This window comes from Liolophura sinensis, chromosome 1 (genome assembly GCF_032854445.1).
Source record: "Liolophura sinensis isolate JHLJ2023 chromosome 1, CUHK_Ljap_v2, whole genome shotgun sequence".
Classification (NCBI taxonomy): domain Eukaryota; kingdom Metazoa; phylum Mollusca; class Polyplacophora; order Chitonida; family Chitonidae; genus Liolophura; species Liolophura sinensis.
The window spans coordinates 19,667,438-19,680,222 of NC_088295.1; the positions used below are offsets into that span (position 1 = coordinate 19,667,438).

Here is a 12,785-nt window from a genome sequence, read left to right on the forward strand (position 1 = left end):
GTTTTGCCTCCCCAAAAAAATAACAAAAAAAACAGTTCATGTACATGTGCACATGTCAGTTATTAGGTCATATAGTGTCCTGTTTTGTTGACTTATTTTCACTCTTTTGTTTGTCTGAAATTTTTTTACACACCGTCCAATTGCATAATATTACTCACATTTTTTTTTTTCAATTCTACATGTATTGAGTACCAATTAAATTTGGGCTTAAAGTTATACTTTTACGGATAATTGTCACACAATACCTTTTCTCCTTATCCTGTTCTACATGATCTGCAGTCCATAGAAAAAATGTCAGATAACGCGGTGTCCTGATTAGCATTGTAAAATGGCAATGATGCAATGGTGTGAAGTCAGCTGGAGGTGGACCCCTGATGGAGGAGAACTGGGTGGGGAAGCATGTCAGTGACGTGATACAGGTGTGAATGACCTCTTGTAGAACTGAGGCCACCACCCAACATTCTTTCTTTTCCTGCACCTCCTCATTACTGCTATCAATTAACTATCACCAAGTTGATTACTCAACTTCACGTGGTTAATTATCTACAAGGTTGAGAAAACAATGAATTTATCTGTACAAATTGGTATTTGTTTTCAGTTTTAGGCAATAAAACAGAAAGGTACATGTCCTGTGCAGAAAATGATGTAAAAAGATGTTTTTAATATTTCTAAAAGATTAATTTTTTCACCTGACATCTGTATTTCACTGCTCTAGAAATGATATCTGGGGTCCCTATTTAAGCTCCCTGTCAACTTATGATCTTACACACTAAGGAGCATTGAAGAATTTTTTCTTTTTCATATGACTTGAAACACATTTCAGCTGGGTTGAGTGGAAATACGTGCACACTGTTTATTTAGAAATCGGAAAAAATCCAAATTGAATACTCAGCTGGATATGTAGTAATATTTCTACATATCGAGCTGAGTTTATTCAGATTGCAAAAAATCATGATAAGCCAATTATGTAATCCTAGCTGTATAGCTATAGCTGAAAGAAAAATTCTGCAAAGCCAGTTTTGACTGAAGTCAGAATTTTAAAAGTGATTTAATCACTTATATCATGCAAGTTAAAACTGAAACCAGTAAAACTTTGAACATCTTGGACAATCCCTAAAGCAAACATAATACAGAAGTTTGGAGAACAAAGCTCTGTAGAATCCCAGAAAATGGTCTAAAATCAAGTTAGCCCCCAATATATGAATGTATAGTTTTTTTTCTTGTATAAATTCTACTCATTGAGGTGAGGCAGTGTTCATTTTGTGGGTCAAGTTGTAGAACTGGTACTTTGCATGCCCAAGGCACTTGCAATATTATTGAGCTTATCCTATACTACCTGCAGCAGGAACGGGAGCAATTTTCCATCCCAATGGTTAAGATCCTATCTGTTATGAACCTAGAAAGGTGGTCAATATATTTGCATTGGCCTGCTTGGCAACCCAATATCACTGAGCAGGAGGTAATTCTTGGTGAGAGTTGGAGCTACATGGTAGCTTCAAGCTCTTCTCCAAGGTTAAATTTTGTCTTGTTGAGAGTATTTACTGTCAGTACTGGCACACTTGATAATTGTACAATTTCGTCCCTAATCTGATTGTCAGGACAAGACTGGCCAGTGCTGATGAAGAGGACTTAAACATTTTACCAAGAGCTATAGTGTCTCTACTGGTACATTCCTACTTAAAAGCTAAGATGTATAATGTCTCTAAAGATCTATTTTTACTGAAGCCATAAAAGCAGTCCTGATATTCACTGAAAAATGTGCTTTACTGGTGAATTTCAACAAGATGAATGTAATGGTGACTTTCAGAAGTCTATTTACATGTGCTGAAATACGTCCTTGAGCCCCAATGGGCTGCACACTTTAACACACTCTGTTTTAATGAATTCAGCCGAGGGTTTCAGAAACCATTGTGCAATTACATGTATGTTTGTATCAACTTGACAGATCCAAATAGTAGTATAAAAGTAACACAAGCTCTAATTGCATATAAGTTGTAGTATTTGACTCTAGTCATATGACTGATGTAATTCTGTTTCCAGTTGCTATAAAAATTAGATAAGCTTGGTCTACAATCTTTATTACTCGCCGCCATATATTACAGAATTGGATTCAGTAGTGATACATCAATTACCCCAGTACGCTTGTTTTCTTCTGATTGTATTTAATGTCAGTGTTGAGTTGATAAGCATAGTCCAAGAAAGATGCAACAAATTCAGTATGTGTAAGACTGTCCCCTCCCCCTAAAAAATAAACACAAACCTTTTCAGATTCAGTTAAGGCACATATATGCACAACATCATTGTGTATAGACCTTAATTATTATGTACCGTTTACTGATGACACATGTGCATGTACATGTAAGCTACTGTCACATGTTTTGTGTCAAGATGGGCATAACCTTTTTTTATCTATGAAGGAGTATAGCAATCAGGTAGAGCATCAGCCTATACAATGTATATTGTTTTTTTTAGTTTAGTTAGTTTAATAACCAAGCTGATTGTATGTTTTGTGTAAGTAACACAATGGGTAAGTGCCCAGTAAACATACAAAGATGTTTTCAATGGCAGCCAGTATTTGATGGATGGAGACATTTTGAGGACTAGGTGCATTGTCCAGCTGACAATGCCATTTTACTGGGAGACTGTTTCTCAATGTGTGACTAATGTTGACAATGTCAAGGCCATCCTGGTAACACTAATGCCTCCACACAATGCACTGCCATCATTAATGCTGCACTCTTCATTTGTTGCCTTGGTGACAAAATAAGTCAAAACACCTCACTTGGGCAGTGTAATAATTGGTTTCTCAAGTGCTTCATTGGACAGTGGTGTTGAAAGAGCTGTGTGGTGAGTAAAGTTGGTACTACAACAAGGGAATGGCTGCTCAATGAATCATGGTAACATTGATTGTGTACAAACACAAGCAGTGTTTGTCTTGTTCTACTAATGGTTGCCTTCACTTATGTTGGCAGTAATAAACCACGAGGCTAGTAAACAATCAGGAAGCTTTGGTCAATCAATCTGAATGACCACTTTGCCATTTCCCATTGCCAATACAATTACCTTTGGTGCCAAGATCTCTTGTACCATACAACATACATATGTTCTGCCTCCGAGATCAGTTTTACATAATTATTGTAGCGATTAAGACAGTTCCTCTGCCCAAATACTAGTACCAATCTAATACAGGAATATGCTTTAAATGTTTGTGGTTCCTCATACATCTACGGGGGCCATCGTGGCCAAGGGGGGTAACGCACCAACGTCGTGCAATGACCCAGGTGCCTTTCACCAATGCAGTTGCCGTGAGTTCAAGTCCAGGTCATGCTGGCTTCCCCTCTGCCCTTAAGTGGGAAGGTCTGTCAGCAACCTGCGGATGGTCATGGGTTTCCCTGGGCTTTGTCCAATTTCCTCCCACTGGCCGCTGTTCTATAAGTGAAATATTCTTGAGTACGGCGTAAAACACCAATCAAATAAATAAATAAATTTGTATTTTAAGTGCATTATTCCATTAAAACAGATTTTAATAATGAAAGCGATATAGTTTGTTGGTGGTGTTACAATTTTTGATCCAGATTCCGTAACCCCTGAGAGCTGTAGTGTCGTTTACTGAAGCTATAAAAGTATCACTTGAACAAGGATTAATTGCTATAAAAAAGTATACATTGAGAACTGTGCTTCACTTGTGAATTTCAATAAGATGTATGTGAAGGTAACTTTTAGATGTTAAATTACATGTAAAGAAATGCTTCCATGAACGAGCCACTTCAGGTGTCGTTCGAGTGGAAATCTCAAAATGCCATTTTGACTGAATTTTTATGATTTGATAACAATCCTGATCATATCCAGATTACCACACTGCAGCACCTGGTGACTCCCAACTTCACCCTGCATGGAATCTAGTCTTAGTTTTGTGTTCAAAATATTTAAACATACTGAATATTTCATTTCTGTTGTCATTGTCAAAATATCTGATGTTTTTTACCTGCAGTGAAAAATTTTCAGTGTTTTGTGACTTTAACAGCAAAATATCGTGATTTCAGCACTTAAAAATGTTGATATGTAGTGGATTATATGTTTGTTCTTGTTTCTCCAAATAACTGGATAGAAAATACATCCTTTCTGTTTGTAGTCGTGTGTTGATCTATAAAATCCAATTCTGAACTATGTGGAATAATGTGACTGGTATAATCATTTACATTCAATTAATAGGTAACATCTATCATCTTTTGATGTGACAACTGTTTTGTATACGCTATCTGTGTGTACGTTGATTTTGTAACTATTTGAAAGCTCAAGTGCAGCTCTAGTGTCAGTAGAGAGTACATGTACATACATTTTCTCGAATAAATCAAGTTTTTTTTAAAAAAGGGACAAAAATAAACTATTAATCACTTGATTAACAATTAATTGCTATAAAAAAGTTTTCGTATGCATAACCTTTTACATATACATGTTACAGTCCATATGATGTGCTTACAAATGGGCAAGTGTACTATTATCTGCATACCAGTGGACATTCAGCTTTATGGCATTTTTTTTTTTTTGGCAATGTAAACTGTGGTGCAATTGAGCAAACAGTTCTTGCATTTGTATGGTACTTGTATTGATTTCGAGTGTTGTCCAGGTCAATATATCCCACAAATATGTGAGTGGTGTCCTCTAGGATTTAGAGCTGCCTGCAGTGTTTACCTAGGTCTGGCCAGATGAAAACTAGATCACATCAGGAGTTTTTGCTCATTATGAACAAGGCCTTATCTCTGCTTGGAGAAGCCTCAAGTGGCTTGCATGACCAGGTCTGCTGGCTTCATCACAGATGTACATGATCAGTAAGTCTTAGTGTTGGAGGTCTGTGATGGGCCTGGCAGGGTTAAACAGCTTCCCTTGACCTTTATCATTATATTGTATGGTTGGTTATTTTGAGAAGAACTGACAGAATATCACGCCAATGAGGATAAGTGCCAATGGAACTTCAGCTACCATAATTACAGTTTGCAGACAAATGTACATGTAGCTATCATTAAATAAAAAGGAGGAGATATTTTTGCTCATAAATAGTTTTACATTTAATTCAACAGTGCAAGTAGTGCTGATTGGAACAGAAGGTGTGTATAGGGTTGAAATATGATTATGGTACTTTAATACTTATGTGTTAATATTTATCCTTAATTGAACTAAAAAAATATATTTCTTTATTATTCTTTACTGTAAATCATTTATATGGTTTTGTGTAAATTGTGAAGCAGGAATGTCTGACATTTTATCTGAGATTTCATGCATCCATTTTAACCTAAATTTGGAAACACCTAGATCAATGGATACATATATTGTACATGTATATAGTGGCATTACTGATATGTTACGTGTATATAAAGAACTTATCATCACGTCCTGACAGGATGAGTCCGCATCACAAGGATCTTTATTGAGTGTACCATTCCACCTGCTGACACATTTAATTCTAAGAATAGAGGCTTTGATTGAAGCCTGTCTGAAGCAGCCTGTAATTGTGCTTATTCCTTGTGGAAAGAAGTGGCTTGAGTGACCCGTAAAGAACTTTCTGGTTCATAAACCATGAATGTGGAAGGGCCCTTTGCAAGTCACTTGATTATCTGATATTGGAGGAAGCATTGCTGGGCCAAAGCTGGCAGCCTTAAGGTGGATTTTAACAGCATTGACAACCACTTCTGCTGAGAAACCTGTGGCACATAGACCATTCTTACCACAGCGCAATCTGTTAGTCTCATTGATCTGTTATGGTACCTGATCGCGTTCTTATGCCTGTAAGGTGACTCCCATCCCCCTCCCTATGCTTCTCTCGCTTGAGAAGCGTGTTATTGATGCGATAACCTGATGACTTTTGAGTTCAGTCCCTGATAGTTATAGACCCACAACGTGGAAATCTTCTGCGGAAACTGTCTTAAAGCGGTCCAGAGATCAAACGACAAGTCGGCGTTTTCCCGAAGCATAAGTCAAGGTTTTCCTATAATGATGGATGACCTGCGTGCAAACCCTTTCATTTGTCAAAACACTCACTTGTACACATGCCACATTGTCTTTTCTGGAGGAATGAGGCCCAAATGTGTCTAATACTTTTTGTGCTGGTATGGTTTTTATGGGCCTGTTGGTGAGAATAGCCAGAGGCCCATTATAGAGGCATGGAAAATTGTGAAGAAATTGCCTGAAGTAGTTTCACCCAAGTTTGACGTGTCAGTGCACTTAACGAAATAGTCTGTGTGTTATGGTCAAATATTAGCTTCCTTTCGGGATGTTTTCCTCATTGTTTTGAAGGGATGTATATGTTATGATTATGCATTGAATAAAAATTTTAATTATGTTTGGAGTCGTGCTTTCATCCATTATTCGTTTAGTTCGTGTCACGAAAGGTTATCGATTGCGCTTGTGCTATTTTGAGGATCGTGACGGTAAATGTCACGTACCAGTCGGTTCCTTGATTGCCTGCGATAGCGTATGTAGCGAAAAGATTTGTACCATGTAAGGTTTTGTGTGTTCATGTACTTAACAGCTCCGGATAATATTTAGGCAGTGGTACAAATAATGAAGATTTTCATGCTCACACTAACGGAACATATGAAAAAGGTAATGATTTAGTTGCAAAATAAATTTCAGGAAAATGTCTACAATCTTACAGATATTCTGGTGCGATGCATTCGCTTTAAAGTCATTTCATAATGAGGTGGTACTGTGTAAACCAATAAATTGTACTAGAAGACTATTGGTCATTAGATACAAGAAAAATGAAAACAGAACAAGAGCAACAGACCAATTTCACAGCCCATGGGTTCTAGTTATTTTTTACTTTTGCCGTGCGGGCTTTTCTCTTCACTCTCACGATACTCAGACTTCACTGGCTCTTTGCTAAAATAATGTTAATTTAAGCTGCACTAATATTATGCCTGTGATTATAAATGTACAGTAGTTATACAGTGAAAAAGGTCTTTCATTACCAAGATGCTGACACTAAAACTGCTGTGCTGCCAGCAGTACAAACATATGAATGATTGTCGAATGATTGACCGATTGTGTACTCAAGAATATATCACTCAAATGATGGCTGTCAGTTCAGTTAATGAGGGAAGCAAACTTAAGCATAGACTTTCACAAGCAGAGGGAGGCCCCCAAATTGGCCGAAATGATTAGACCCATGAGCCTCCCACCAATTCGGCCATTGTGAGCTCTTCTCCAGCACATGCTGCCTTTCTCTCTGGACGTACATAGAAAGGTTTGCCAGCAGCCTGCGGATGGTGGTAGGTTTCCCCCGGTCTCTGTCTGGTTTCCTTTCACCATAACACTGGCTACCAGCTGATAAGTTAAACATTCTTGAATATGACATAAAACACCAATTAAATAAATAAATAAAATTCATAAGCAGAGTGACATTAGTGACCACACCATATTTGTGAAGCGCTATTATGGCCACCATACATGTAGCCCTGGCAGTAGAAGCAGGAGAATCATGAAAATTCTACTTAGCAAGCCAAGATTGAACCAATACACTACATGAAGTACACGTATATACATATTATTGAACTTTCGTGACAGGGACCTTCTGTGATATATCAGCCATGATACTGAAAGTACATGACACCTTTGTACTTGACAGGTCAAGGGTTAATTTGGTCATATGGCCATCCTTCCATGATTCAAATCAGAAGACACTTGACAAATCATTTAATAGTTGATTTTTTAACTATAATGTTACATGTATTTCTTATAATCTCTGTTTTTGTAAAAAGAATAAATTCCACAGTCCAATTTTATCACGGTCATGTCATGAACTTTAAAGCAGCACTTTCAGCTCCTACATTAACATTATATTGTACATGACATCTATCTAGAGATGGTACATACCAAAAGCCAGCCATGCATGTAGAAGTAATAATCTTCTGGCCAGCATAATCAGATGATGTCTTAAGAACACCTGATATGTCTTACTTATTGTGGTCTGTGACAGGATTCTATGCGGCTTTTTCTAACTGCGACCAGAGGTGTCAAAGCAGCCTGTCCCAAGATGTGTGATGGATTGCACACTTCATTCAGGTTTTAAGCAATCTATACTGGTGATCATTTGGTAAAAACAGCTATTCACTCATGTCTTGACTCCCTCTATCTGATTGATTTGACCCTCAGTCTATCTGTCTTGTACCCAACCCCTTCTTCCCATGGTTAACGTCCCATTACATGAGACAGATGGGTGGATATGTGGGTGCATAATTTGGGGGCACAGGATGGTATGGGATTGCTAAAGTGTATAATACATGTAACTGTTGTGTGATATCCCTCTATTCAGGTGTTGTGGTCTGCTGGTTGAGCTTCGTTGTCCGTGCCCAGAAGGTTGTTCCAGAACCAGAGGGTTCCATGCAAGTGTGGCTCTGCTTTCCAATGTAAAAGTATACACGACTGCTTAGTGATTCATGCAGTGGGCTATAGCCTGTACAAAATGAACTATTGCTGAGTATGCAATCACCTATATGTGCATATAACTATGTAATGGCTGTAAATTCTTGCTATTTTTGTATTGGTTTTTACCTGACTTATCAGTGGGAAATCTGGATTGATTTGAGCAGTGATTGATATGTCTGATATGTCCGTCTAGGTGAAGTTGTATAAATAAAGAAGAGCTACATGTATCACCTGCACATTTTCATATTCCACGTGATTCATTTTGAGTAGGCCTGGCTTACAGATTTGTGGCTCTGTTAACAACTCGTGTATCTATCTAACTACAGGTAGCTAATTTTAAAATTTCATTTCACACGTTACAAAAACTAAGGCCAAATGAACTAATGTTTTATCTGCAGGGGCCACGAGTGGTTAACTGGCCATCAGGATTGTACTACATACAATATAGCTTTATCCACAGATTTGTTGTACTCTGAATTATTACGATAATTGTTATATTGTCATTGTAGAAATGATGTCCTTGAGCAAATGATCATTGAAAAAAGTAAATAAAGCAAAACTAATTTTTTTCTGACAGGGCAATTTGACCATTGGACTTTTCATCATACATGTGTTAGTACTCATTACTGCATTTTGACTGATATTAAGGTGATTCTTCATCCACATGATTATAATATGCACCTATTTCATTAACCTTTAATTATGTGGTTTTCGGCTTCAGTTGTACACTGTGTAATGGTGTTGGTTTTGTTAGTAATCAAGTACAAGGTCCCAGATTAAAATCCATAAGTGAATATTTAAATGAATACCAGTTCTTAACAGGACGTGACATCCAAACCCATGCCTAATCTTCCTGTAACACATTTATGAACTGCACCACAGTAATGGACACTGGAATGAATAAAATTTGTCTGAAGTTGGAATAGAACATGATGTGTGTTGTCAGTTAAATCTGGTGACCTGATTGTGCAATTGATGGCAGGTTACGAGTCCACAGGGCAGCTCAGGTAACCATTCCCCACCAAGGCCTTGCAGTCTGAACCTTGGTCACAATGCTGGTTTATGGGAAAATGTCACACCTGAAGTGGAGACTGAGTGAAGTGAAAGCTCAGCTGCTCCATTATGCAGTTATCTGCTTTCTGATAACAAATTGTTATGGTAAGGCCTGTGAAGGCTGATGGCTTTGCTATTGTTTATGGATCTCCTGTCTGAGATGATCTTTATTATTCTATATCAGACAACTATCAACCATTGTACTGATGGTCACTCAAACACTAACACCATAACTGTTCTACATCAGTGGAATATTCATGACCCACCTTTGCTTCTACACCATCTATTACCAGCTGAAAATTTCCGCTCCGTGATCTCTCCTGTAGCAAGCCTAAATGTAACAGGTATAATTTAGGGATAAGTAGACTGCATAGAAATTCCATAGGAAGTCTTGGAAGGCTTTTATTCAGCATTGGCTGGTACCCATGTAGGGATTTAAGGGAACCTGCAGGGCTGGGAGACCAATCACTGGAGGCTGAGCGCCGATTGCAAAGTTGGGGGATTACAGGGGATGACTCACTGATGGTGTATGAGGAGAAGCAGATCAATGGGGAAGCTTGTCTCAGTGGCAGCTCCTACTTCTGCTCTCATTGCGTTTGCGCTACGCCCCACCTCTTAATTGACATACGCCCTACCAGTAAATGGACATCAGCACTTTGGTGAACTCAAGCTCTGGAGACGACACTAGTTGGACTAATGCAGGCCAAGGATATGTCCACAAAAACTAATATGTTGAAGCTAACGGCCTCTTAATTGGAGCGATATCGCTGTTGTTGCGGGTTGTGCAATGAACATCCAGCAAACACCTTTGTGAATGTTGGTATATACAGAGCCAGTGTACTTTGATGAGCAGTTTAATACCTGGTCAATATTTCAGCCTTGTGCTGTGCAGGATCAGGTCACTTGCTTCTTTAAGAACTTTACTCTTCTAGTGTGAAATGATGTTGTCTCAGGCTGGAAATATTTGGGCCAAGATATGGGAAATGTGGCGAGGTGCTAGAGTTTGCTTAAGATGGATTAGGAAGCTGCCTATATAATCACACAAACCACCTGATGCCATATTCACGCCCATGAATGTGTGCTTGTACAGGTCATCCTTATTCCACAGTGCAGTCCACCTAATTTCCTGTGTATTAAGTGAGTGTGGTGCTGACCACACCTGCAAAGGATTAGTCCCTCTGACAGTGCTGTAGTGTCTGCTGTAGGTCAGGATGAGAAGCAGTGAGCAGTAAGAGGCAATCGTATTGGCACACCTGATGCAGCCTTCTCCTGACAACATCAGAGGTTTACCTGAGGTGATGTAATCTACATGATTAAATCCCCTTGGCTTAGTGTAGAACGTTGGTGTATCGTATGGTGTGAAACTCATCTTGCCTTCGAATTGTTGCTGTGCCTGCTGACATGACCATGAGGATTATACAGTGTGCATTAGTCTCTGTTGTGTGCACATCCAGCCTGTCATCTTAGCTGTCATCAGTTAAACAGGCACTCGCCTAAAATCCAAGATTGGCAGTATACTGTTCATGAAATGAATTAAATTGTGGATGGAAAAGGGAATAATCCTTTATACCAACATGTCTGCTTCATTCAGGGTACAAGAGTCTGATGGGAATTTCTTTGAAAGCTTCACAGCATTGTCATGGAAACAGGAAAACCGAAGACTTCGCACTGCCACTGAGGTAAGTTAGTCTATCATTCTTATTGCTACCTGTAAATCTTATACATGTATAACATATCTATTTACCATTGTCATTGGAGGGAAGCCTATTGCCGATTTTTATTTTTGTGAAAGCATTTTTACAGAAGTATTTATTATGTTAAAAATATTGTAGATGTTTTCTGTTTTTTTGTTGTCATGTCTCCCTTACTTGGGTCAATATGGACTAGCACGTGCAGGCATCCAGATACTTTGTGTCCAACTGCAAATGTATTTCTGCCTATCCAGCCGTCTATGGGGTCTATTTTTAACGTTGATGTAGTTATCAAATATAGGGATCAAACCCAGGTCAGGTCATGCCAAAGACTTTAAAAAAGGCACTTGTTGCAGACTTGCTTAGCACTCAGCACTGAGAGGTTAACACAAGGAAACAGGACTGGTTGGCCCGGTGTCAGTGTAATGTGACTGGGTGTTGTGTCATGTCTGGTGTCTTCAGCATGATACTTCAGTGTCAGCAGAACTTTGGGGGCAAGGACTCGTCCTGCCACAAGAAGACACAGACCTAATGACTCCAGGTGTTCAGGTGAAAAATATGCACGATGTAAAACCCCAAGTATTTACTCATTCATTTGACCATCTGTCGTGTTGTATGGTAAGGATGTGTATTTCCAAAACTGCAGCACTTATTTTTGAAGAACTCAAGTTTTATGCTTGCATGGTGCACTTGTTTTACAGTGGTCAGCTTCCACATATAATTTAACTTTAATACCAGATTGTTAATATTTAACCATCTGCTCGCTTATTAAATGTCATTGTCAGGTTAATTTTATATGTTAAATTTGATAAGTGTTTATATTGTTAATTGTCAGTTCAAATTATTACTTCTAAATGTTGATCTTGCCCACTGAAAATCACATACACTTATTTATTTATTTTGAAATCTAAATGCACAAATTAGTCATCTTCAAGAAAAAATCATGATAAACTGTCTGCATTAGCATGGCTCACTCTGTTGCCTCTATGTGTGTCTGTTTTGAATTTCTGATGATGCCAAATCAGACTTTAACATGATATTTAATACGTCATAGATTCAAACTAGAGTTAGTAGGTATGTACAGGTAACATTTATTTATTTATTTATTTATTTGGTTGGTGTTTTACACCATACTCAAGAATATTTCACTTATACGACAGCGGACAGCATTATGGTGAGAACAAACTGAGCAGAGACCGGGGGAAACCCACAACCATCTGCAGATTGTTGACAGATGAAAGAGTTGAAGAGGAAAGCCAGCATAAGCTAGACTTGAACTACCAGCAACCACATTGGTGGAAGGCTCCTGGGTCATTGGGCCGTGCTGGCGTGCTGATTAGGCTACATTGTTTAATTAAAGTGATTAGACACTGGCACAAGTTTCCTTTGATACACATGGGAAAATGTTTTAATACCCCTAGACACTCTGGTTTCCTAAATCAAAAAGAGTTAAAGGATACATGTTAGCAATCATTCAAATTCAATTCAAGGTCTTGGTATTTCTGTTGAATTATCTAAAAACTGGTACATTTCATAGTGATGAACCCTGGCAATGTAGGCCTTGACTATCTGCTGACATGGATGTGTGTTTTCTGTGTTAAAGTTCATTGAGAAATT

At 38.3% G+C, this 12,785-nt stretch overlaps 1 protein-coding gene across 1 annotated transcript in view; it reads left to right on the forward strand.

The window, feature by feature from the left end:
• The window catches only part of LOC135481033 (BAI1-associated protein 3-like), a 110,636-nt gene that overhangs the window by 31,045 nt on the left and 66,806 nt on the right, over positions 1-12,785 (forward strand). The window contains exon 3 of the mRNA XM_064760967.1: positions 11,069-11,156. Within this exon, the coding sequence (XP_064617037.1) occupies positions 11,069-11,156 (88 nt within the window). The remainder of the gene's footprint in view (positions 1-11,068; positions 11,157-12,785) is intronic.